The sequence below is a fragment of the Perissodus microlepis genome, chromosome 23 (genome assembly GCF_051167445.1).
Source record: "Perissodus microlepis isolate ML-2025 ecotype Zambia chromosome 23, ASM5116744v1, whole genome shotgun sequence".
In the NCBI taxonomy this organism is placed as follows: domain Eukaryota; kingdom Metazoa; phylum Chordata; class Actinopteri; order Cichliformes; family Cichlidae; genus Perissodus; species Perissodus microlepis.
Genome location: NC_140482.1, coordinates 5,154,272 through 5,179,445, shown reverse-complemented (window position 1 = coordinate 5,179,445; position 25,174 = coordinate 5,154,272). Strand labels below are relative to the sequence as shown.

The window sequence follows — 25,174 nt, the reverse complement described above, 5'->3', positions numbered from 1 at the left end:
TATTTGCCGACCTGCAAAGAATTCAAACACAAGCTGTGAAACTGAGTCATCTTGCACACTGGGGTTAGGGACTGGGATGCAGTTATTAGTGGAAGAGGTCACATATTCCAAGACTGAAGGTGGCACTTCACGCTGTTAGCAGCAGCAGTTTTTGTTTAGCTGTAAAAAAGAAAATCATCAAACGAGGCCCTGAGATAAAATGACCATAAATTGAAAATCTAAATATCAGATCTGTTTATGTTGAGAATGAGTTAAATTTTATAATCTTGAGATGCTTACATATATTTTATTTGGTAAACGCATTTTTTGGGGGGGTGTTCATTTGATTTCCCCAAAATGAAGTCTGAGCTCAGCCTGGTATGGGTTTAATATGTATTATCTGTGGCAGTGATACAATAAAACATGATGTCTCCTCAAATGTGCAACTCATAAACAGCACAGATGTTTCTTACCAACTCAACTGCTGATTTCAGACTAAGATAGCAAAAGAAAATATCAGGAATACTGATACTGTGTGAGTGCTGTTGGAGTTCAAATTTGTGCACCGCTTTGTATTTGCAGGAAGAGATTGAAACCCAGAAGCAGCAGCATGAGGCCAGAGTGATGTCCATCAGAACAGAGGAGAAGCAGAAGATGGACAAGATGGCAGATGACTTGGATCGGAAATGGAGAGATGCACTGCGGTAAAAGAGAAAAAAACAGAAAGCCCATCTCCCCTGATGTCTCGCTCTCTGTCACCCTGTCAGTCTCACTTTTCCTGTTTTGCTTTTTCTCTGTTTTCTCATTCGTCTCTGTCATCTCACAGCCCTCTTCACAATCGCACTTATTATCCCAACAAGTCGGCGTCTCCCCAAAACACTCATGTATATTGATGAGAACGAATAGGAAATGAACACAGTCGGAAGCAAGTTTATAAGCGCATGCAATATTTACAGATGTCTTTTAGCAGGACAAAATTGAGCAGCGTTAACACACACGCACACTGAATGTACAATGTCATTAATTTAGTCAAACTTTGTGTCTTTCTGTAGGGAAGAAGTGCGTTTGCTAAAGGAGGAGTTGACTGAGGAGTATGAAGCAGACAAACAGGCGGCCATGACTCAGCTCTCCCAGCAAAAAGAGCTGGAGATGATGGCAGCGAGGGAGGGCTGGCAGAGGAAGGTCGAAGACCTGCTGGAGCAGGTAAAGCACACATGCTGACACTGACACGTGAGAGTCCGGCCTGTTTTGGTTTTGTAAGGTTACCACATACAAGTTTTAGGGCTTTAACTCCAGAAAGCCTGAACCATAAAATAATTACGAGACATTTGTTTGTTTATCATATCTATTTTATTATTAGAGTGCCCTCCAAGTCGTTATGAACATTTTAATAAACACTGTTAAAATGCTGCTTAATTGACTGTATTTGTTTTATTTCACAGACATTGATTTAACTGTAAGGCTAAGTGTAAATGTATTGCATTAAACTATGACATATATTCTGGATCTTTGTTTTCTCTAGCTGGACCTCCTTACTTTTTAATTGAATACCCCTGCTGTTGAACATTTCAGTGTGCGTTGCCCGGTTTTGGAGATGTCAGCTGTAGACATGTAGACATTCCTCCCCAGACATTGATCAGTTTCATTTTTCTGTCTATCAAACCATACCCACCGACTGTGTCAGGAGGAAGTATTCATCCGCTGATGATGAGACGCTCACATAATTGACAGCAGGGCAAGATTTTAACATTGTAGAGACCCCCCGTCAGCTGAGCTTTCATGTTAGCTAGCCGCGCACTTCTTTTAATTGGCAGGCAGCAGAAAGAGATCTGACATTGCTGGATCTTTTTTTTCCTTCTTGTGGTGAGAAGGACATGATTTTTACAGATATTTTTAGAGCTGCTTATTTTTTTATGTATTTTTAGTGTTTTGAGAACCACAAGGTAAGTACCATTTAGTTTCATCATATACAAGCAAAAGTAGACCTTTATATGGCTGATGGCTCAAAAACTGGGAACGTCACACCAAAACAATCCAGATGGATAAATAGCTCTATAGTAAATATGACTTGCTGTTGACATAGCAACTCTTAAACTCTTATTCTTTTCTTAGAGCTGCCTTACAAACCGACCCCAGTAACTCGTTTACTATGTCAGCTGATGATAACAAAAACATAATGGCAGCCTGAACCAAGAGAAAAGAAAAGGTCATGTCAGTCTGAGAGACGGAGAGAGGGAAGCTTGGACTGCTGATTTGACCAACTTCTTCTTCCATGTAAACGATTGGCTCTCGTCTTATAGTAGTTACTAACCAACGTTGTTAGTATGTTTGACTTTGCCTTTATAGTCAGACCCACAAACAGTAGCTTTCTGAGTTTTCTGTAAACAACCAAAAGCTACAACATAAGGTTGGGAGCACATGCTGGTGATGCTGCAGTCATCACTGTTTGCAGTATGTGATAAAGCATTCATATCACATGCAGGTGAACTCTGTTAGTATCCGGGAATGCAGTTGTTCATTTTTTATGCATTTTTTGTTCTTTGACAAGCAGTTGAAATTATTTATCATTTACTTCAGATTTCTTGGTCTATTCCAGAGTAAAACTTGATGTAATTCAATGATTTATTTGATAATTGCTTTAATAAGAGAATCCCAGCAATGGCCTGTAGCTCCCTGTTAACCTGATGCAGGGGTCGGCAACCTGCGGCTCAGCGTGGTTTGGGAAAATAAATTAGAAGTATTTAGCTGAAGTGTATTTTATTTATGTTAGTTCTTTTTTAACTTGTAGTTCTAAATTGGAAGATTATTGTGATATTGAAATAAAAAAATAAAATTATATTCTATTATTTTTTCATTGCTCAAAATAAGCGTCACACTGGCGGAAGCCGGTATACTTGCCGAAACGCCGTGCATTTATCGAGACTTTCAGCCCCAGGTAGGCCAATTATGGATCTTCGGATCCACATTATGTCAGCAGCTGTTCTCCTCCGTGAACTATGTTAAAAACAAACACCGCTCACGCCTCACAGACGACAGCTTACAGTCCTGCGTAAAGATGAAAGTGACTTCGTACAGCCCTGATTTACAGACGCTGTGCGCAGAGGTTCAGGAGCAGAAGTTCCATTGTAAACATATCACGGCAGACCCAACGATGTTTGCATGAACACGCTTTTCAGCATCTCTTTATTGACCACTTTTCACACACGGTTGCTGTACGCATACAGCCGGCTGTAGCTTTGCAGCTCACAGCCCGACACACACCAACACAACAGCAGAGAGAGCACAGACACAATTTTGCAAATATCTATTTTTCATTTTTTAGCAGCATAGTGCTTTTTTCCAATTATTTTTTTAAAAGTCAGGTCAAGGCTCCAAAAGCCCAAAGGAGATATAACAGTTTTTGTTTGCTACATGGATCATTTTAGTTCAGCTGGCTGTCTTTCCTTTGGTTATATTTCTTTAAGAGTTCAAAATGTGTTCATTACATAAATAAAATGTAATTTTCTCTGTAGCACTTCATGGATTTCATAAGCAACACACCTTAGTTGTTCACACAAAGCATAAAGGTAAAAAACAATATATACAGTGTTATCTTCATTTTAGATGTCAAAAAGTATTTGCAGCTCTCAGTGTTTTCTTTTGCGTGGAAACTGGGTCCAAATGGCTCTTTGGTGTTAAAGGTTGCTGACCCCTGACTTAAGGCCTCATTTGATTGACAGCTTCACTGTGAGACAGCCTGAAGCAAAAAAAGAAAATCCAAATCAAGTCTCACAGGCATTCCTCTCTTTCAATAACCGTGTGAATGTGATTAACAGCAACGCTGTAAATAGCTTCTTGACCTGCTTCACAACTCATATAACTCCCACAGCAACAGTAAATTGGTATGGAAACAACAAAGGCTGTAACAGTGTTAATTTTGTCCCGTCATAGTGAGGTAGAAGAAAAGGAACAGCCTCTTTTTTTTTAAACCAGGTTGTCTCTAAGCCATAGTTTAAGGCACATGATGCTTGAATATATATGCATGCTATGTATTTGCAGCCTTTAAATAGGTTCTTTAAAGAAAGCCTTTGAAATTAATGCTCCTTCAGATGTTCCAGTAGCTACAGTTCGGGAGATTTTATCTTATGAGGATTGAAGTTAGCTGCTAGGGTCAGAATGAAAGCACTGTAGGAACAGAGCGAGCCGTTTGACGCTGGTTTGGGAGCTCAGACGCTCGTCTGCTTAGAGTCATGTAGCCGTTCCTGCAGAGCATACTGCCTCTGGGTAATTCAGAGCTGAGTCACAACTGAAACCTCAAAGAGGCTCGTCCTGAGTTTGCCAAGACGCTGGTGGCTCCAGATAAACATTTTCTGACAAGCTGGAGTCACCAGTGCCAGCTTGGCAACTTTTCAGACGCCTCCCAACCAAAGCCGTGACAAAAGCAGCTCACGGCAAAACGAGACAAAGTTAAAGAGTGATCTGACTTTAACTCCAACACAAGATACAAGAGATTCTGTTTCCCACAAAGTTTTGTTCATCTTCATAAAATATTTTCGTTTACCAAAGAAAAATTGTCCTTTGGTTTTGAGACATCTGTTTGTGGTCGGCGGCTCTGCGATGGACCTTTGACCTTTGATATAGCTACTGTGTTGGAGTTTCTTAATTACTCCAGAAATCATTTGTTCTGCAGACTAAAATGTAAATATTTATTTGCTTAATTGAAAAAAATGTTCAAGCTAAGGTGGCAGTTTTCAAAAGAATCACCAAATATTCAAATAAATGATTGCTGCCTATTTGTTTCAGCTATAGATATGGTATCATTTTAAGATGAAAGGAAGGAGTCCTCATTGATGTGGCTGTAATAATTAAGATGGAATTTCATAGTGGGCTCTTTAGGGAGCATCATTTCTTATCTGCAGCATCTGCAGATTATAGATGCCAGATTAGGAATCATGTAAATGTGGGTCACAGTATAAAAAGAAGCATTTTAAAGTTATAGTGCCGAGTGGCTAAAAATAAACTTCAAACTGTATCACAGATCAGATATCTAAGGAGCTTACACTGTATGTGTACTATATGTGAGTCTCTGTATGTGTGTCTTTTTTTGCCCTCACAGGGGTGTGTGTGTGTGTGTGTGTGTGTGTGTGTGGGTGGGGTTTAGGAGCAACAGAAAAGATGACTAATGTGTGTATATGTAATACTGTAATCCACGGATATTATTAAGTGTATATACACTTACTGGAATCTCTTTAAATGTGCTTTGCTAGTACCTCTTTTGATTTCAGATCTGCATTCATTCCTCACGGCATAATTTCAACAAAGTGCTGGATAAATTCTTCAGAGATTTTTGTCCATATTCACACGACAGCATCACAGAGTTCCTCATCACAAAGGTGCTCTATTAAATTGGGATCTGGTGATTGTGGAGCCCATTTGGGTTCAGTGAACTGAATGTCCAAAAAAACAGTTTGAGATGATTTGAGCTTTGGGCTTTGGGTAAATACGCAGGTAGGCTGTGGCAATTAAATGATGCCTACCTGGTACTGACGCGTCCACAGTCTGTAAAGAAAATATTCTCTACTCCATTGCACCACGAGCGTCATAAATCATTGATACAAGGCAGGATGGATCCCTGCTTTCATGTTGTACACACCGGTTTCACACCCTACCATCTAAATGTTGCAGCAGAAGTCAAGATTTATCAAAGCAGGCAGTGTTTTCTAATCTTCTGTTGTCCAATTTTCGAGAATTATAACCTCAGTTTCCTGTTATTAGCTGGCAGGAGCGGCATCCAGTGTGGTCTTCTGCTTTAACATTTGCATGTAGAGATGCTCTTCTGCAGACTCACTTGTTACAAGTGATTATTTACTATAAGTGGTTGCCTCCCTGTCAGTTTAAAGCAGTTTGGCCATTCTCCTCGGACCTCTGGTAGATGGTATTGGCCACCAACCAGAGGTAGAGGATTTCACCCAGAGAACTTCTGGAATTGAATTGATGCCAGTCGTTGCTCTGAGTTTGATATGGCCGGGGGCACCAGTACAGCATAAAAGTGAAGTGCAGATAAGCATAATTTTCAAAATCCAAGACCATGCTTTCAAAGGCTACATGAACATCACCTGAAAAAAACATTCCCAAGTAGTTTAATTCATGCTTAAAAGATCCTTTTCAACCCAAAATATTTAAATTTAATTTGAAAGCCCAGTTAGGAATGTTTTAGCTTATCCCCGTAATACTTTCAATCATAGTCTTGCACAAAGATTAACTACTTAATGAGAAAAAACAGCAGACATGCAAGCTGGGCCACTATAAAGACAAAAGCACGAAGGTATTATTACAGTGATCTGCACTGTATTGACCTACTTACAGCTCTGCAGAAACACCAGCCCTACCGGGGGCTCAGAGACTCATCAGTCACAATGCAAGGAGAAACTCGCAGTCCCCTCAGATATTACATCACGTTGCATTTTAAGGACAAATCTCAAACTGTTCACACATAAGCCATAATTACAACTAGCATCTGTCAGAGTGATAACGGAAATATGATGGATGTATATTGGTCGATTACCCATTAATAATGCTAAGAATAATAAATTCTCCGCTTTATTTATCAGAGAAGGTGATATTATATTAGAAGCGGTTTTGGATTGTCTCTTGTTACTTTCCTGGTGTGGTTTTAAGGCTGTCAGTGCTTCTCTGTGTCTCTGCACCTCTTCTGTATCATCTTTACAAATTCAAGTTATTGTGCATTCAGACAACACCAATCCCATAATTGCATCAACATTCCACCCTCATGGTGTGTACAATTTCTCTTTCAGTCAAAAAGTAATTCCAGTAGCAACTGCTGCTCTTCGGCATTTCTTTTGATCAGTGTTAATACTTCATACGCCGACTCTCCAGCCTGCCAGATGCTCAGTTTGCTCAGAACAGCAGAGCAGTGAGCATGGTGGGACTCTGTTCTTGGTTGCTGTGTGATGGATTTAATGGTGGGACAACTGCCATATTGCTGAATTTATTATTTTAATAAATTTCAATACAGATCTAAATTTAAGTAGATGCAGGGCCTTTCCTGGCTAGGAGAGGGTCTTGAGGGGCAGCTACAAATGTCAGCACAATTAGTCTAAAAGTAAGGGTTTGTTTTTCCAGGAAAACCCCTGTGATTGATAGGGTAGTTTTGTTTATTAACTGGAAATGAAGATGCATACCAAATCCAATCAAAATGTTTCCCATTTTTTCAGAAAATTAATTGTGATTAAAAGGTACAGCCATTAATTTTAAGCATTTACTTTTCTTCTGCTACATGAGAGTAAACAGACTAATAAAACATGGTTAATGCCTTTGTTCTTTCCATACCAGTCTGCCACAATCACTTATTGTCTGCAGATTAGACAAGCAACTGGCCCATCTCCAGACAGCTGACAACTGTTATGGCTAAACAACAACAGCTAGTTACAAGCTAACGCAGGGGTGGGCAACTCCAGGCCTCGAGGGCCGGTGTCCCTGCAGGTTTTAGATGTGTCCTTGAACCAACACAGCTGATTTAAATGGCTAAATTAGTTCCTGCAGTTCTCCAGAGGCCTGGTAACGAACTAATCATGTGATTCAGGTGTGTTGACCCAATGCGAGATCTAAAACCTGCAGGACACCGGCCCTCGGGGCCTGGAATTGCCCATCTCTGGGCTAACGTTACATATGTAATGTTTGGCTCAAGTGTCCTAAAAATCACACTTTCCCTCTGATAAAGAGTTTGATTACATTCTCACATCGTATCAGCGTTCAATCATGAAGTTCCTGAGTCCTTAAAAGTTGCAACCATTACAAAGACAGTTTCAACAGTTGCTAACAGAGGCTAACAGCTAAAAGTGGCAAAAAGGACCCAGTATTGCTGTCATTATTCACAACTGAGCTTTTTTGACTCCATATTGGACTCCTTTCACAAAGTTTCTAAATAAAGATAGATGCTTCTCACCCGGCTTTGACAGCTGAGGTAAACAGTGGACTGACAGCCTTCCACAGGAGTAAAAACATGCCGGCCGGCTGCATCTGTTATAGCATTCAGTCTCAATTGAATGTTTTTGATCTCTCTTGGCATGTTTCATTGCCAATGTTAGTGTTATTTCTATTCTAAAGTTAAAAACAACAAAGTATCCAAAGTCTTTACAAGTTAGTTAATGAACAAGCATGGTAAATAAATATAATAAAATAAGATATAAAAAGAAGCAAATATGATATATTGTGACAACATAAAAAAGCTACAGTGGCTATCCTACAGCAGCCACAGTAACTAGGATTATGCGCTTGAATTGTGAGGGGTACAAAAACAGACCCCAGTTGCCTGCAAAATCTGCAATCCACCGACATTTGGCGCTGAATAATTGTACTCACTAACTTTAGAGAATTGCCAAGACTCAACAAGAAGAAAAAAATCAAATGATTTCCGTTTTGCCTGTTTTGTGCAGACACACTAGCAGATGTAGTTAAAAATGACCCCTGATGTCCTGAATTTTTGATTAACCTGTTTCAGTGAAGCCATTTATGCCTTTGCTGCCTTAGCCTCTCATGTTTGATGGACGTGGCAGCTACATGTGCTGTTAAAGTAGAAAAAGACATTCCTGAAAGCCCTTAAGTGAGCGCAGGTCCCGTGCGGTATTGTGCGCCTGGGCGGATGTGCCGTCGTTATCTATAATGACTTCTTTTTCATTAAGATATTTTCATTACAAGGTCCTAGCCCGAGGCTCCAGTTTGTGCGTGCCAAAACGTTGCGCTTGGGATTGTTTTTAATTAAGTCACAGAGGGCTGGGTACATGTTTTTGCAAACAAGGTCGCTTAAGGAATTTCCACATTGCTAATCTCGCACATCCCATTATTTTGCTGTAAATGTAAAAATGATTAGTTGGAGTAGACAGGGAGGATAAACTGTGCAGGCCATCTTTTTTTTTATCCAATGTAGAACCTCAGAAACTTTCAGAAAAATCCCAGCCCTGCTCCTCATCCTCTCATTTTTAAATCCATCTTACCTTACACTTGCTAATGTGGTACTTCTTCAGCACTAAGTCCTGCGGGGGATTTAACTGCAGCGGCTCAGAGAAAGAGTGGCATGTGAAGGACCGGAGGCGTCTGGCTGAGAGAGTTCTGCCACTCACCAGCAGTTAGGCCCCTGATAGCTGCAGTATCTCCTCGAAACAAAACACTTTGGCGTGCTCTGATGGGGCTTACGCTTGTTGGCTTTTGTTATTGGGCCGTGCGCGCTGTCACTCATCGTCGTGACGGGCTGTCAGCTCATTGACACGAGTGGAGAAATCTTCATCCGCAGCCCTCAAGTGGTTTTATTACATCTGTGTGTCAATATCACCACCAGGGAGTGGTTGTTAGGAAAAGGGGGAAAAACCTTGGCTCTCTCCCTGGTTAAGAGCGATGCATTGGAAAAAATATAGTGGAGCAAAAGAGAGACTTTTTTAATTAAATGTGTGTGCTCTGTTAAGTGAGTTGCTTCTTTCCTGGAGGTATGTCTTCCTTGTAAATTAAATGTGATGTCGCTGCACAGTTGAAGATAGAGAACCACCTGGAGAGAGACACAGTGTTGTCCCTGCAGTTCAGCCTGTAATTACTGCTTCTATCGGATGTGGGCACGCTGACCTGTTAACATTTGCTTTTAATCTAATTTGTTCTGTCCTGTTACTTTTTTCTTTTTTTTTTTTGAATAAGCCTTTGCTCATTATAAACACCTAAACACCATATTTTTACTACTTCCCCCTTTACGTCCCTTTTTCCTCAGATCTCTCTGCTGAAACAGTCCCTGGAGCTGCAGCTGTCTCAGTCTCAGTCAGCTCTCCAACAGCTGCAGTCTCAGTTCAACCAGGAGAGAGAGCTCCTGAGCCAACAGCTCAAAGGTATGTACGCGCTTCCTCCACGTGGCGACTGCGGCTACAAGCTGCCGCTGGAGTTTCAACATTTCATCCTAAAATAACTTTCTTAAAGTAGCGATGTTGCATTTGTATGTGATTTTAACCTCCTTTACACATTATTTCTGATCAGCATCTTTTCAACTCATATCATCTATATTATTTCCTTAACCTTAAAATCATTTTTAACAGAACGCAGCCACAAGAAAGATAATGTCTGAAAGTTTTTATCACTGATGCAACTATAAAACAAGAAATTTTTTTATTTTTTGATTATGGGAATTTGAAAGAGAAGGAAGGTTGGAGCTGTAACAGCCAGTTTGAGCTGTTAGATGACGAGTTGCAGTCTGACAAGTTTTATCAGGGCAAACCTGCGTGCCTCTAAATCAGCCATTCCCAAAGTCAAGAGTGCTGCAGCCCACTTAAAAACCTGAAGATCCATTGGGGCCACCCAATCTTAAATCTTCACTCTAATCAAAATCCATGAGAATGTGATGTATTCCTCGAAAAAAAAAAAAAGAAACCACACAGGACGTTGGCTATAAATTGCTAATGCTACCTAGTCATATGCAAAGTGGTAAGGCTAACTGGGACATAAACTTTAATACGAGGGAAGTAAATTTAGGTCAAAATAAAGTAATATCACCTCCTATTTCCTGTTTTAATTCCATATTTATATAACTACATTGATATAAATATGTAACTGTGCATACTACTAATTTCAAGCTGAATTTCTGTTATTATTGCAGCCAAGCAGCCATGAAGGGAGCCACTGCTCCCTTAAAAACTTTTGGGAATCACTGCTTCAAAACATCCATGAGGGAAATAACTGAATTCACAGCCCAGGATGTTCACTAGCATGAGATCGTCAGCATGTCGAGACAAATCATGCTGCATTGCACTGTACCACTGCTGAAACCAATTTTTATTCTGTCGTGAAGAATAAATAAAATTCTGAAATTTGACCTAAATATTTAATACAAGTAGTCCGGGCATCGAGTGTGTAAATATTTTGTTGTCACCTTCTGTTCAGCGGCGCGTCTCCTGCCGCTGTGCGACTGGCTCAGATTGTCATATTGCCTTATCGTGTCAAACAGAATGGAAACACGTCTGCTGTTGATGCATCTCAGTGTACACGTTGATATCTCTGTGTTTGCAGAGATGCAGAGAGAACATCAGAGGAGAGAGCATCGATTACAGGAGGCTCACTGCTGTGCCCTCAGCACCATGGAGGAAGCCAGGCAGCACCAGATAAGAGTACGACACACACACACACATTTGCAAGCATGTAGGTTTGCATCGGTTGTCTTGGGATTTGTCACATAGTTGCACGACACTACCTGCCTTTTGTTCTCTCTGAAAAGAAAAGTAGAGCAATTTCTAACTAACTTCTCGGGGGCTTTTACTAAATGCATTACAGTAGCCTTTCTTGTACTGCAGCTATGTTCCACTGTGGACTTCACTGCAGTCTTCTTTGAACTCATCTGTTTCTACACACAGTAAAAGTGCGACGAGGACAGTTTCGACAGCCTCACTAGTGCAGCAACAACAGCTGCTAAATGCTACCATCGTTCACTAACAAGTGCTGTGACTGAAGCAATAATGTGCTGCAGTAATTCTAGTAGCAAAAATGCCTAACTAAATTAATAAAATCTGTGATTTTAAATATGTTTTAAACAGCAAACCTTTGACTACTGAATGCAGCATTCGAGAGATTTACTCTTGCTTTGTACTGTAGTATTAACGTGACTCTAGAACACTGTATGTTGGTGGATCCTGTATGGCTAGGCTGGAGTTTGGTGTTGCAGAGATTTCAGTGTGACGATTTTTTATAAAATTTGGTTTGATCTGTCACCTCAGCCGAGTCTGGCATCAATAAATGTTCAGTTTAACTCGGTCTTATTTATATAGACCAGCACAAGTCACTTCAAGGCACTTTATATTGTAAGATAAAGAAAATAATACAGAGAAAACCTCAACAATCAAACAACTCCCTTTGAAGAAGCACTTGGCAAAAGTGGGAAGGAAAAACTCCCTTTTAACAGGAAGAAACCCCCAGCAGAACCAAGCTCAGGCAGGGGCAGCCATCTGCTGCGACTGGTGTGGGTGAGTGGATTTGATAGTTAACTCAAAAACAGGGTGATGATGTACCGCAAGGTCAGAGGTCAAGTTTTTGTGAATGCGATGACTCAAGGACGTCACGTAGGACTTTCAAATACCATAGGTGTATTTATTAGGAGGCTGATGAGTACTATTAGCCAGTATTTTTTACTTATGTGATTAAAAATGACTGCAAGGCAACATTTGAGCAGAAAATTAAAAACAAAAAATGGCTGTATTTTCTTCAAGTTATCAAAAACACATGTGACAACTGCAGCAATAAAACTATGAACAGGTTAGCACTGCGTGTGAACCATGATTGGTATTCTGTCCAAAGCTAGCTCTGCTTATAGGTTGATTTAGCTGCTTGAACAGCAGAGTAAACAGTAACCTTGTGTTGAGGTAATGTTGACTGAGATTTCTTGAAGAAATATTTTTGACTAAATCCATCAATACAAGAGCGTGAAACAACACGTGAAAACAAGACCACTCAGAGAGCGCAACTCCTATCAAAGGGCAGGTTTACTAACACTCTGATGTTTTATGATGTTTTATTACAACATGATGATGTCAACCCGTTATGTCATCATTGTGACATCATAGCGACATCATAGGGACAACAGTCAAGCTCATGTTTAGCCAGCATAGGTAATTATGTCCCCCAAGGCCTAATATATTGCTGTTATCGGTATCTACCATCACAGAAAATCTGAAAATGCTGTTTTGAAAACTGTGGACAAACAGACAGACAAAACCAAGTACACACTCCCTCCATTAGGGAGGAGAACAAACTAAAAACTTGCTGCTAAACTTAAATTAAAGAATTAAAGTGTCCTTTAGCTGTCTATCAGCAGGAGAGTAGAGAATTGTGCTTCAGTAGCTGATATATCCACAATGTCACTTCCCTTGAACTTTGTAATACACAAGTAAAATGCCTATTACCATTATAAATGTTGATAGTTTAGGTGTATTTTAAGTTAAAAATGAAAGAAAAAGACTGACAAAAATAAGAGTTGACCTATCATTTTACTTTTAAAACATCAAATTAGTTCATGTGCTCCTCTGGCTGTATCCTGTCTTTTTATAGTTCTGTAAAAATGTGACTTTCAGTACAAAAATCTGCAGCTGCTGTTCCTCTCTTTTCACCTGTGTTCTTATCTACTTTTTTTATGTATGTAGCAGTCTGTGATCAGCAAAAGTCCTTAAAATAGTGCGTACACAACTTGATTTGTCGTCCTGGGAGCGTCTAGTGCCTGACGTTATTTCTTCCAGAGAGGAAATTATAGTGTGGAAGGTGCTGCAATTTGAATTTCCAATATAGTCCACAGCACAGCAATGATTACGTGTAGCAGAGTATACATTGTGAAGTTCAGCGAGTGCTGGTCAACAAAACTACTTGAGACCAAGTAAAAAAGTTTTTGAGCTTTTCTAATATTGTTTAATGATCCTTTTATGTCTGCCACAGAGTCAAGAAGTGTAGAAGATTCATAGCACAATCAAACCCCTGAGGAAATTGCCAGCTTTCTGAGCCATTTTATTTGGATCATTTACTTTAATTTCACCAATTTTCTTGTTAAGTAATATTAAAATGAGCCAAATGATATAAATTATGGTTGAGGTAGATTTTTTTTCCGTTATGTGGCACTGAGAGGATGTGTCAAAAAGCTCTGTGATTTTATACTTACACTCTTTAGTCATTTTCAGCCTGTTGATGGATCTCGCTGTCAGTTCTGCTTCCTGTAGCTGTGTAGCTTCCTTTTTTTTATGCAGTACATAGTGGGACAGTCTCCAAAAGTCTTTGTGTGTTCTTAATATTGTCACTTTTCCCGTGCCAGTCTGTAACTCAAAACCAGCTTGGAGCTGTGGTTCGATTACACTGTTCATTTTCTCTCTTTGTCTTCTGGCTTTCTTTTTACAACATTTCACTTTTATTTTTCAGCCAAAAATAAAAAGGAAATATTGAGTCAGACAGCCAAACTACACTTTTCTCAAAACCATATTTTTCATGTAACATATTGTGTCTTGTCATCTTCGTCCTTTCTCTTCTCCTTCCTTTCCGTCCCTCTATCCTCTTTAATCTCCCTCGCCGTGCCGTCTGCCAGGCCCTCGAGGAACGTCTAAAGCAGGAGCAGCGGGAGGAGGTTCACGCTTTGAAGGAGGCCCACAGGAGGACTTTAGAAATCCTCAGACAGCAGTCGGACCAGGAGCTGCAGACACTGCGATTTGAATTGGAGGACGAGGGGAAAGCAAAGCTGGGTAAATGATGATAGATATAGTAAACGTGGCTTTGACACGTCTAGGTTTGTAGTTATCGATCGGGGTTGTTTCCACACTGCCAGCCTCGCTCTGTGGCGTGGTTTTAAATTGCAGCAATGATTTTTTTCCCACCCGTTGGTGATTGTGTTTCTACCTACTGAGACGTTCTGGTTCTGTTTCTGCCTGCTGTGATGATGTTTTTGTCCATAGTGATTACAGCAAAATCACCTTCATTATCTGCCTATTGCTGTTTAGAAGAATAGAAGGAAGAAGAAAGAAACATTTGGTGGTTGAATCGTAAGACGCTTTAGGAAACCAGGATGAAATTAACTAATGGTGAAATCAGCTTTCTGAGATCTGTGAACATGTGCTAGGTGATAAAATTGATCTCAGTAGTTGCCTCCAATATTAAACCAACTAAAAGAATAAGTCGTGAAAGTACGATGTAGGAAAGGAGTCACAAAAAATGAGAATATCTTTAATTTCTTCGCACTGTTGTCATTTTTCTACATAAACTACATAAAAAATGATCCCTCACATTACCTGCGGCGTCTCTTTCCTGCAGCCTCTCTTCGTGCAGAACTGAACCACCTCCACGCGACAGCCATCGAGCATCTGAAGCAAATCCACCTCAAAGAACACGCTGCCACCAAACGAGAGCTAGAGAAAGCCATGGAGCACAGCCAAAAGCAGGTGACACTGACAGTGGTTTAGTTCTGTTTTTGTTCTTGTCTCTCAGTGTTTCGCCCTAAGTGATCTCAAGGTTTAAAAGCCTTCTAGCAAATAACTGCCTATTCTGTATTATGTGCATCCTCTAGGAACAAGATCTCTTAATTCGTATCTCAGACCTGCAAGCGGAGCTGTGTTCCCGTAGCAACCGTATCACTGATCTGGACCATGAGATTCACTCTCTGAACGAGACCATCGACACGCTCACCAGAGAGCTGGAGCTGAAGGGCAAAGAGGTGCTGCGGGTCCGCAGCGAAGCTAACCATCAGATAAGGTTCAGTAGCTCAGCAGACATTATCCTCCCATTACCCTTAAATACTCTTGCTTATATAAGAGCAAGAGTATTTAAGTAAATAATATTTGTGAAATTTTTGCATCAACCATCCAATTTTAAATATGCATTCACAGCATAAAACTAGAATTTCACAGTTGCCTTTTAAGTAAAGATGACATCACATTTGTGAAATCATGTTAAACTTGCGTCTGTATTTTTAGTCTTTTTCTGAGGATTTACATTTTCTGAAAAAAGTCACGTTTATTCATAAGTGCAGTTTTTTCAAGCCACTTTACATTAGACGTGTTTTTCACAGTCTAAAAATATATTTTTATTTAATTTTCACATATGTAAAATTTTTTCCAGTGTAGCTCTGTCTGACCATTTCAGTTAAAACACCAGTACTTTGTTTATTGAAGCCATAGCTATAATACCCAGTAAAACAACAAAGTCTATGGATGACCAGATCTATCAGTGTAAGCATTTATTTATATTAATACTGTATTCTGATCAGTTTCTGGTGAACTTTAAACATGTTTTGCTCTAAATCAAGCACAGTGTTATCAGCATCATGCTTTAGATAAAGTGGGTAAAGGACCTCTCAGCTCAGTGTTTCATGTTTTACACGCCTACTTCCACAACTCCAGCCTATCTGTTCTAAGCCAGCAGAGTTTGTATTGACTTAAAATGAATCAGTGTTGCCTTCCAGCTTTACAAAAGGCAGTATAAAAGATGGATGTAGCTACCATGAAGTCATTCATGGTATTTAATTGCCATCTTGGTTTGGAGCAGGGCTTCGTCTGTCTGCATATTATACCCTCATTGTCAATCACGGGTGGCTAGCCAATCAGCATAGCCCAGATAATCCTCTGTTTTGGAACATGGGATGATCAAGATTTACAAAACATTTTTTATTTAATAAGATCCAAAATTGGTGAAGGAGCCCATAAACTCAGCAGGAAAATGTTCATAGAGGTCAACACACAAACCATAGGCTTCTGTAGGATCCAAAGTCTTTTTGTAACCACCACTGTCGCCATCTGGTGGCTAGAATGCAGGTTAAGGCACTTGTGCACTGGTTTCATTTTTCTTGCGTGGAAAAATGCCACAGTGTCTTTTGCCTACTGCGTTTTGACTCCTGTGCACTTTTTTCTAACCTAAAGACCACTGTGACTATGTTTGCTTCTCCAGCTTTAACCTCCTAAGACCCGAACTCTACCACAGCATGCATTTTTAATTTTTCTTTGATATTTGGGCTGATTGGGGCCCAGTGAATGTAAAAATAAAGAATTACCAGAGTTTTTTTTTACCCAATTTTTGTTTCTAAGAAAAATAAGAGCCACAAATGAGGATATTCGTTTAAAATTTCGATAGAACGGTAGCAGTATAATGTCCTTCTAAGTGGATATCAGGCCCTTGTAGAGCAAAATTGAGTATTTTGGTCTAAATAACCAAAAATGTGATGTCCACATATGTGGACGCCAGGTCCTAGGGGGTTAATGAAGTATTCCAACATGGTAAATGTCAGTGTCTTTCAAGCTTAATTTGTTGTTCATAACACAGACTTTCTGTCATATTTGTCTGCCCCAATGTGAGAAAACACTGATTATATTAGGATAGGTTTTTTTTTATTAAAATTCCTCAAGAATTGCTGAAATGCCCTTTTCTAGTGGTTTGAGTGCTACTGTCCAGTGTTAAGCCTGTAAAAACAGTTACTTTAATGAGTGAGTGATGCTAAAAAGAAAATGTGAAAGCAAAACCACAGCCATTAAAGACGGATGTTCGTCCGCTAGTCGTGCAAGCTTTGGCAGCCTGTGCCAGTAACCCTGGCCCTGCTTCTTCACATTTCTTAAAGGAAGTTTAATTCTAATGGTCCCCATATGTAAATGAAGCACACTCTTCATTACGTTCTTTAACTTAGATTGCAGACACATAAATTAACACTCTGACATTGACACAGTAAGCACTGAGGGACCGGATGCTCTCTGTACCAGCTGTGCTTTGTGTCCCAGCAGAGTTCACTTTGCAGCTGCACATCTTGGTGTCGGCCTCTATAATTTACTGAAATGCGATGTCAATGTCACAGGTCCCCCTTTCGGGAAATTAAATGTACTGGTGTAGAGGCAGAGGAAAAGTCCCTAAGTGATTATTATTTAAGTGTAAACTTGTGATACTTGGTGGCACTTTAGGAAATATGCATCTAGCAGAAAAGTTCGCCTAATGATTTATTCATTTATGACTTCTGTCTTTGCTGCAGAGCTCATGAGCAAGACCTTGCAAAGAGACACGAGCGAGAGATGGGGGAGCTCAATGCAATCCATCAGAGAGAAACACAAATCATGCTGGCTGACTTCAACAAGGCCCAGGAGGTCCTCAAAGACAAGATTTCTGCTCTACAAATACTGTAAGACATAAAGCCGTGTGATGAAACCTCTTCTGTGGCTCTTTTGGGCTGCTACTGTTTCAAGATAGATCAAAGTTGTCTCTGTTTTGTCTTCCTTTTGTCTCTCTGGTGCCACACTTTGTTCCTGTTTACTTAACTCTTAATGTTTTCTGGATGCGTCCAGGTTGGAGGGCACAGAGGAGAAGTTAAGAAACAGAGAAAGCCGACCAGAAGACCTGCATGTGATTGCAGAGCTCAGAGAGATGGTGACTGAAAGGGAAGCTCTGGTCAAAAAGCTGGTGGTGAGTAGACGCGGGGGTCCATGGGTCCAGATCTTGGCATGGGATAGTCTCTGAGGAGTAAACTGAAAAATAGACATGCAGTTCGTGAGAAAGTCTAAATCAAGGATTAATCGCTGGAAGCGAGGTCAAACATTCAACAGTTCTCAGGGTTAAAAATGTATTTCTTTCTTTCATCTGACTGCATGTGAGGGTCTCAACCAGCAGATGTTGTTTACTTAGGAAAGAAAAGTTAGCGAGCAAGCTGCGTCTTTGGGATTTGATAAAGATCCTGAGATGCAGTTAAATGTTGATAAGCAGAACTCGGTTTGAGCGATGTCTCTACTTCTTCACTCTCACTCCTTGTGCGTGGCCCTTCGAGGCACTGTGGAGGACCTGTGTATGTTGTAACGCACATCAGACTTTGCAGCATGCTGCTGATAACTTCATGAAGTCTTAATGTGGAACCACCACTTGTGGTTCTGCTGTGTGTCAGTCGGGATCTCAGTAGACTTTTTTCAAGATGCTGATCCACAATTCACTTTGTTATTCTTTAAATTATGAATCCATGTGTGTAAACAGGATTGTGTATGTGCGCTTGCTTATCCTTCGAATGCAGGACAGTGAATCAAGAAATTATTGATTTGGTGTAGTTTTAGTTGAAAATACTGAGGGAATGCAAACTTTATGAAACTGTGACTATTAAAAATGTGTGTTGGCAAACAGACAGAAGAATAGTGGAGTGTGTTTTGATTGGGGTGGAGTTTGACTGCAGCATGTTGTCATTTTTTTATATAGGACGACAAGAAGTTCTACCAGCTGGAGTTGGTCAACCGAGAGACGGGATTCAACAAGGTCTTTAACTCCAGTGCCAATGTCGGTGTCATCAACCCTCTTATTAAGGTGAGTGGGCTCATTCCACACTGCTTTTTTTCACTGTGAATGGTGTGGATGCTTCAGTCTTACAGCATACCAAACTTCTGTACAGCTGAAGTCATCTACTTCACCTATTTACCCGGTAAGTATTAAGTCGTTTTCACACATGAACTCTGGTGGTCCCTCCTGACATGTAGCGCACAGCAGGACATACGATGCCTGCTCGCTTGCTTTTAATTCTCTAGATAATTGCCTGCATTTAGTTAATTGCCACAAAGAAGGACCACACGGGTTAAAAAGAAAACGCTGTTTAATGCCGTTCCCACTGCTGATATTGAAAAGTTCAGGCCTGCCGGGCATGTGTGAAAACTGCTTAAATGTATGACTGAGTGTTTTACTGTAAGGATCTACATTGGTTTATCTTTAACAGTGTATGAACTACAGAGAATGTAAAGACCCACATCCACGTACTAAACACATATTTCTTATCATTTATTACATACTCAAACACCCAACATATGATATATAGTGCAAATGTACTGAGATCATCCTTGAAGATAAATGGAAGTAATCCCCTTGAGTCATAAATTCAAACCAGTGAAACCTGTAAAGGTGAGCTGCACTCTGCAATGAATCAACTCATCCAACAGGCTGAGGATTGGAGAAACACCAGGGCAGTCACTGCATGCATCTTGGCATAGTTACCCAGCTTTGTTTACAGCCGCCAGATGAAGTTATTGATCATTGTCCCGCCTAATGAGGGTAGCAAACATAATTTATCCATATAAACTATGTTTCTTTATTATATAGAAATAGATTTGCAGCAAGAGAAAAGCACAAGGACACTAAAACCTTCTGTGTTGCTATTGTACCTAATTATCTTCACACATTGGTCTGCTACCAGCTGTAAGAAAAGAAGAATGTTTGCGGCCCGTGTGCTTGTGTAATCTTCTTGTCTTACTCTTTATGCTCCCTTTTTTTCGTCTGTTGTCTGAGCGCCATTGAGCGTTCTTCCTGAAACCTGGTGCCCATTGCACACGACTCATGATAACTGTTATCTTTGTACAAAGCTGCTCATCATCCTTCATGTGTGAACACAGCTGTCACAGCTTCAGTTTGAGTCATTCAAGAACAATAACACTTGATTTCAGTATCATAACATCAGCTCATCGTCTCCTCATTTCCATCCTCCTCCTCCTCCTAATCATGCCTGTGTTGCTCGCTGTGGGTTGTTTATATTGAATAACATATGCATCTTCAGTCCTTCTCTCACACGTCTAAGCTTCCAATGTGTAGGACTGGAAAATCTCTTAGTTTGCCAACTAGTGGGGATATCAAGAAAGTGAGGAAGATAGCAGCTCTCTCTCTCTCTCTCTCTCCAGCAAGTCCCCTCAGGGTACACTAAGAGATTATTCAAGCAGTGTTGCCAACTCCTTAGTAAGGAAAATCGCTATTGGTTGTCCTAAAAGTCGCTAGAAGTCGCTAAATGACGTCATCGCCTAATTTGCATAATTGGTCATGCTAATCTAATTGTAACCTATGTTGTTGGAGAGAGAAATAACATCGTGGAAGAGACATAAAGTGAGTAAAAAACGTCCTAAATGCATTTAGAGTTTATTTAGAACTACAAATTAAATTTCTTTTAGCAATTATTGTTTTTTTTAATGTCACAATTCCAACCCTGCTCCTTTACCCGGGCTTGGACCGGCAAAAGTGACCCGAAATAGGCACTCTGGTGGAGTTACTTTGTGTGTGTGTGTGTTTATAAGCAGTTTTAAACCTTGTGATCCACAAAACAGCATAAGAGTAAAAGAGTAAAAGAAGAACTGACTGCGTTACAGCACCCGCTGCTTGTTGAGAGTAAAAGCAATACGCGCTTTCACGTCTTTTTTTAGCGACTAAGGGGTCTGAAAACTCGCTAAATATAGCGAAAAAGTCGCTAAGTTGGCAACACTGTATTCAAGGCTACTCTGTGCCTATATTTTAATTTATACTCTTTTTTTTTCATGCATTCTTTGCTGACTTGCACTAAACATATTTGGTTGATCCCCTACAAAAATATTGCAATGCCAGTATGTAGAAAATATATTAATGAGGTTTTGCTGCTGCCTGTTATAAAATGTAATCTAGTGCATTGTGCATTTGGCCATATGATAAACCCTTGTGACAGCTGTCCAGTGACATTCGAAGAAATGTACTTTTCTCCGCACACCGACCAGGCATAACATTATGGCCGCTGACAGCTGAAGTAAATAACACTGATTATCTCTTCATCATGGCACCTGTTAGTGGGATATATCAGGGAGCAAGTGAACATTTTGTCCCCCGAGTTGATGAAGGAGAAAAATGGTCAAGCGTGAGGATTTGAGCGAGTTTAACGAGGGACAAACTGTGATAGCTAGACAAACAGGTTAGAGCATCTCCAAAATTGCAGCTTTTGTGGGGTGTTCCCAGTCTGCAGTGGTCAGTATCTATCAAAAATGGACCGAGGAAGGAACAGTGGTGAACTAGCAACAGGGTCATGGGTGGCCAAGGCTCACTGATGATTGGGTACAGAAGGCTGTCTGACCTGTGTGGTCCAAAAGATGATCTACTGCACCTCAAACTAGTTGATGCTGATTCTGACAGAAAGGCGTCAGAAAACACAGCATCACAGTTTGTTGACCAGACACGGTGATCATGCTGATGACGATGCTTTGGGCAATCACACTGTCTTCTGGGAAACATTGTGATAAACGTTGTGTCCTGCCATCCATGTGGATGTTAATTTGACACGCACCACCTACCTAACCACTGTTGCACACCGTGTACATCCTTTCATGGAAACAGTATTCCTTGAAGGCTGTGGCACAGAATAATCTGCCCTGCCACAAAGAAGAAATGGTTTGAGGAGCACAACAATAACTTTGAGGTGTTGACTTGGCCTCCAAATTCTGGACCAATGTTGGACAAACTAGTCCAATCCATGGATGCCCCTCCGCACCACTTACTGGAATTAAAGGGTCTGTTGCTAACATCTTGATGTCAGATACCACAGCACACCATCACAGCTCTAGTAGAGACCATGCCTTGATGAATCAGGGCTGTTTTTAATTCAAAGGTAGACCAATGCAATATTAGGCTGGTGGTCATAATGTTATGCTTGATCAGTGTATGTTGAAGCATTTAAGGCATAATTTCTGAAGAGACGATAACTAAAAATCTAAAAAAGATTAACGGTTGTGTTAGCAAAAGCTGCCACATAAACTGTATTGTATTCCCCTACCATGTGGAAGGCGGTCCTTCCAGGTAGGATAATACAAGATCAAAAAGTTCTATAAGCTTTACAAACAAAAAAATTAAAGCCACACATCCCAGATTAAATATTCCTGCTATCCCACTCAAGGCTGTCTCCTTGTGCACCTCTGGTCTACTTCTAACTTGGACTTTTAGATCACTGGGTGCCGTGTTCTGACCACTTTGTGGTCTCTGCAATTTTTTTGCACACAAAAATCTCAACTTCTGTGTCAAACTCACCAACCTTTTTGGATGAACATTATCAATGGTGATGAGTTGGGTCTCCAGCTATAAGAAGATGTGGTACATCAGGTCACAACCAACACCAGGAGCGTGCTTTTCTCTTTTTTTCCCAGTGTTGACACATCTGAGGGAGAAAAACATGGTGTACCTTAATATAGCCACTCAAAGTGCACTGAAAACAGTTTTATTGGCCATACCAATGCAAACTTTGTATAACACTAGTTAGTTTTGACTCCCTCTGTCGTCATTGTCTTCCTTAAAATGAAACTGATATAGTGGAAGAGATCCAACATTAATACCTGAATCGAATAGGAAGTAATCTTAAAATACCAGGAATGGTACTGGAGTTAGTCCAGACCTGCACGAGGAGATTCCTTGAAGAGGATCACAGTTCATTTTAAATCAGGTAAGATTTCCGCTTTTTATGAGTGGAATCACAGAACTTTTGATCACACTTAGTAGACTGGAATTTGAAAGATGCGTATAAGCACTTTACTCCTGCTCTTCACTGGATTTGCTTAGGCAGGGATGCAAGTTTAGGTTAAAGGTCATTATCTGAGATGATGCTAATAGCTTTAACCACTTTGGTTACCATGGAAACTACACAGCATGACAGGCACGTTGTTAAAACCAGTTAGTAGTTTGATCTGAGTTAGCTAAAGATAGCCGGCATTCATGTCTCGCCTCTCTATGTGTGTCTGTAGTCAAAAACAGGCAGCCAATCAGATCACCGCTTCACCAGCTTTCCTAGCCATTCAGCTCTCCGATTCGTCAGCCCTCCCACCATGACTCATGAAGGACAGGAAGAGGAGGGACGGGAGGTGGAGGAGGTAGGATCAGGAGGCCCATATGCGCCTCCTAACTCCCCCCTCCAGAGATCCCTCCCCCGACTTAGGAAACCCCTTCCCCTATTCAGCCCTTATCCTCCTGCTCCTCTTCCTCAGCATCCTCCTCCTCCTCCTCCTCCTCCTTCTTCTCCTCATCCTCCACATCATCCCATGCCAAGCCTTGCTCTTCCTCATGCTCCTCATCCTCAGGAATCTGTGGTGCAGCATCAGGGCCTGCAGAGCTTCGGGAGGTGAGAACTAAAGTGCATTTCTGCTACTGCTGCCCACCGTTCACCTTCACTTCACATATTCAAGCAGTGAATTATGTGATGTCTGCTGCTGCTTCCACTGTCCCAATCTTTCACCTCACTTCTTAGTTTCCCTCCATTCTGTCCTCACCCCCTCACCCTCAACCGAGGTGAGGTTTATATTTGATCAGCACTTATGGACCAGCTGTTACTCCTATTTTTTTTCTTTTGTTCTGACAATGTCCAGAGATGAAATATGAGAGACAACTGTTTTTTCTTTCTGTTCTCTACTTTTTATCATTTTAATTTAGGCCCGAGCTAATACCGAGTGCAGCACTGATCTTTTCATTTCACGGAACACTGCAGCCTCGCTCCATTACATTGGGGTCAACACCCAAAAATAATGAACATGTAATCTCTTTTTGATGCATTACGCACATTAACATCACATTTTTCATTTTCTCAATGTGGCGCTTTCAAAGACAGAATCATCTTTGAAATGCACTGTAAATCCTCGCTGTAATGCCTATCTGCTCTCAGTTGTTAATAAAAAATATTTTACAAAAAGATGAGAACCAACCCGGAGACAGTGTACTTACAAATCAGTCTCAGTGGGACTTTAAACTGGGAGTGAAGCAAAGAGGCAAACAAATGATTGCTTTGAAAGCTTTGCAGCAACTTCCAAATGTAAAACTTGAAAGAGAAAGAAATAGTTTTGGGCTTTGTTCTCTCCACAGAAGGCAGTGGACATACAAATGAAGGAGTTCTGTTTGCTGCGGCCGTTGATTAGAAATCATTGGGAGGTCTGAGGCTCGAGGGTATAAACTGCAGCTGAACCGCAGACTTTGTTTGAAAGTTCTCCAACTTTTTCCCATCTTGTAATCGAGCTGCAGTTTAGATTAAAGCTGAAGTCTGTCATGTTTTTGTGTTGTTTTTTTACTTTACTGCTTCTTTTGTGCTCGTATTGTGCAATCTTGTTATATCTAAACAGTTACCAATCATTGCCACCACCCGTTATGCCATGGGTCACTAAAAGGAGCAGCCAACTATAACAAAAACTGTTTTTGTTCATTTAAAGTGTCCCAAGCTTTATGCAACATGTCCAAACTTCCAGTGACCTGTGCACTGATTGCAGGCTCAGGAATAGCATGGAAACTGAAGCACCTGAGTAATATACATATGTGTCTGTACATTTACATCTACAGTGATTTACATTTGGCAGTAACCACTCTGCTCTGGCACTCCATTCTTCTGCTAACACATTCAAGGAAAGCACGGTGATTGTATCAGAGGGGTGGAGGTGGGTTGCAAAGTATCTTGCACAAAATCTGCAGAATAAGCAATGAAAAAACTTACAGGCAAGACAATAAATAAACCGATATTAACTATTTGTCAGTATATCAGTATTTGCATTTGTAATGGCTTAAAAATGAAAAGTTCAAAAATAAAGAGACAGGAGAAAAAGTCTTTACCATAATAAGAGTGTTGACATTATGTCTGTGAAGGTTCTCAGTCATCCAGGTCATCGTAGTCAAAGGAGCTTGCAAAGAAAAGCGTCTGGACTTCTTTAAGTTACTTGAAGACGTTTCACCTCTCATCCGAGAAGCTTCTTCAGTTCTAAGGTCAAATGGTGGAGAGTCCCAGATATAAACCTAGTGGGAGTAACCCCCCACAGAGGGACAAAAGGACCCCCCTCTAATCGCGTAAGCCAAGGTGTGAAACTGGGTGTGGGTCCCAATCAGCCAGAGTTTCGGGTGTGTTCATTGTGAAACCTGGCCCCACCTTATCATGCGAATTCCTGAGGTCAGATGGCCCAGGATGTGAGTG

General features: G+C 40.6%; 1 protein-coding gene across 3 annotated transcripts in view; it reads left to right on the top strand.

Moving 5' to 3' along the window:
* LOC146360827 (protein FAM184A-like) overlaps positions 1–25,174 on the top strand; it is a 79,986-nt gene that overhangs the window by 45,492 nt on the left and 9,320 nt on the right. For 2 of the 3 annotated variants that reach the window (XM_084922173.1, XM_084922172.1), the window contains exons 13-22: positions 562–683; positions 1,032–1,182; positions 9,731–9,845; positions 11,017–11,114; positions 14,060–14,213; positions 14,779–14,906; positions 15,032–15,216; positions 17,474–17,620; positions 17,784–17,901; positions 18,676–18,780. In XM_084922173.1, coding sequence (XP_084778299.1) covers positions 562–683; positions 1,032–1,182; positions 9,731–9,845; positions 11,017–11,114; positions 14,060–14,213; positions 14,779–14,906; positions 15,032–15,216; positions 17,474–17,620; positions 17,784–17,901; positions 18,676–18,780 — 1,323 coding nt within the window. Of the gene's footprint in view, positions 1–561; positions 684–1,031; positions 1,183–9,730; positions 9,846–11,016; positions 11,115–14,059; positions 14,214–14,778; positions 14,907–15,031; positions 15,217–17,473; positions 17,621–17,783; positions 17,902–18,675; positions 18,781–22,976; positions 23,351–25,174 lie in introns of all 3 variants that reach the window. The other variant, XM_084922174.1, reaches the window with a different exon arrangement.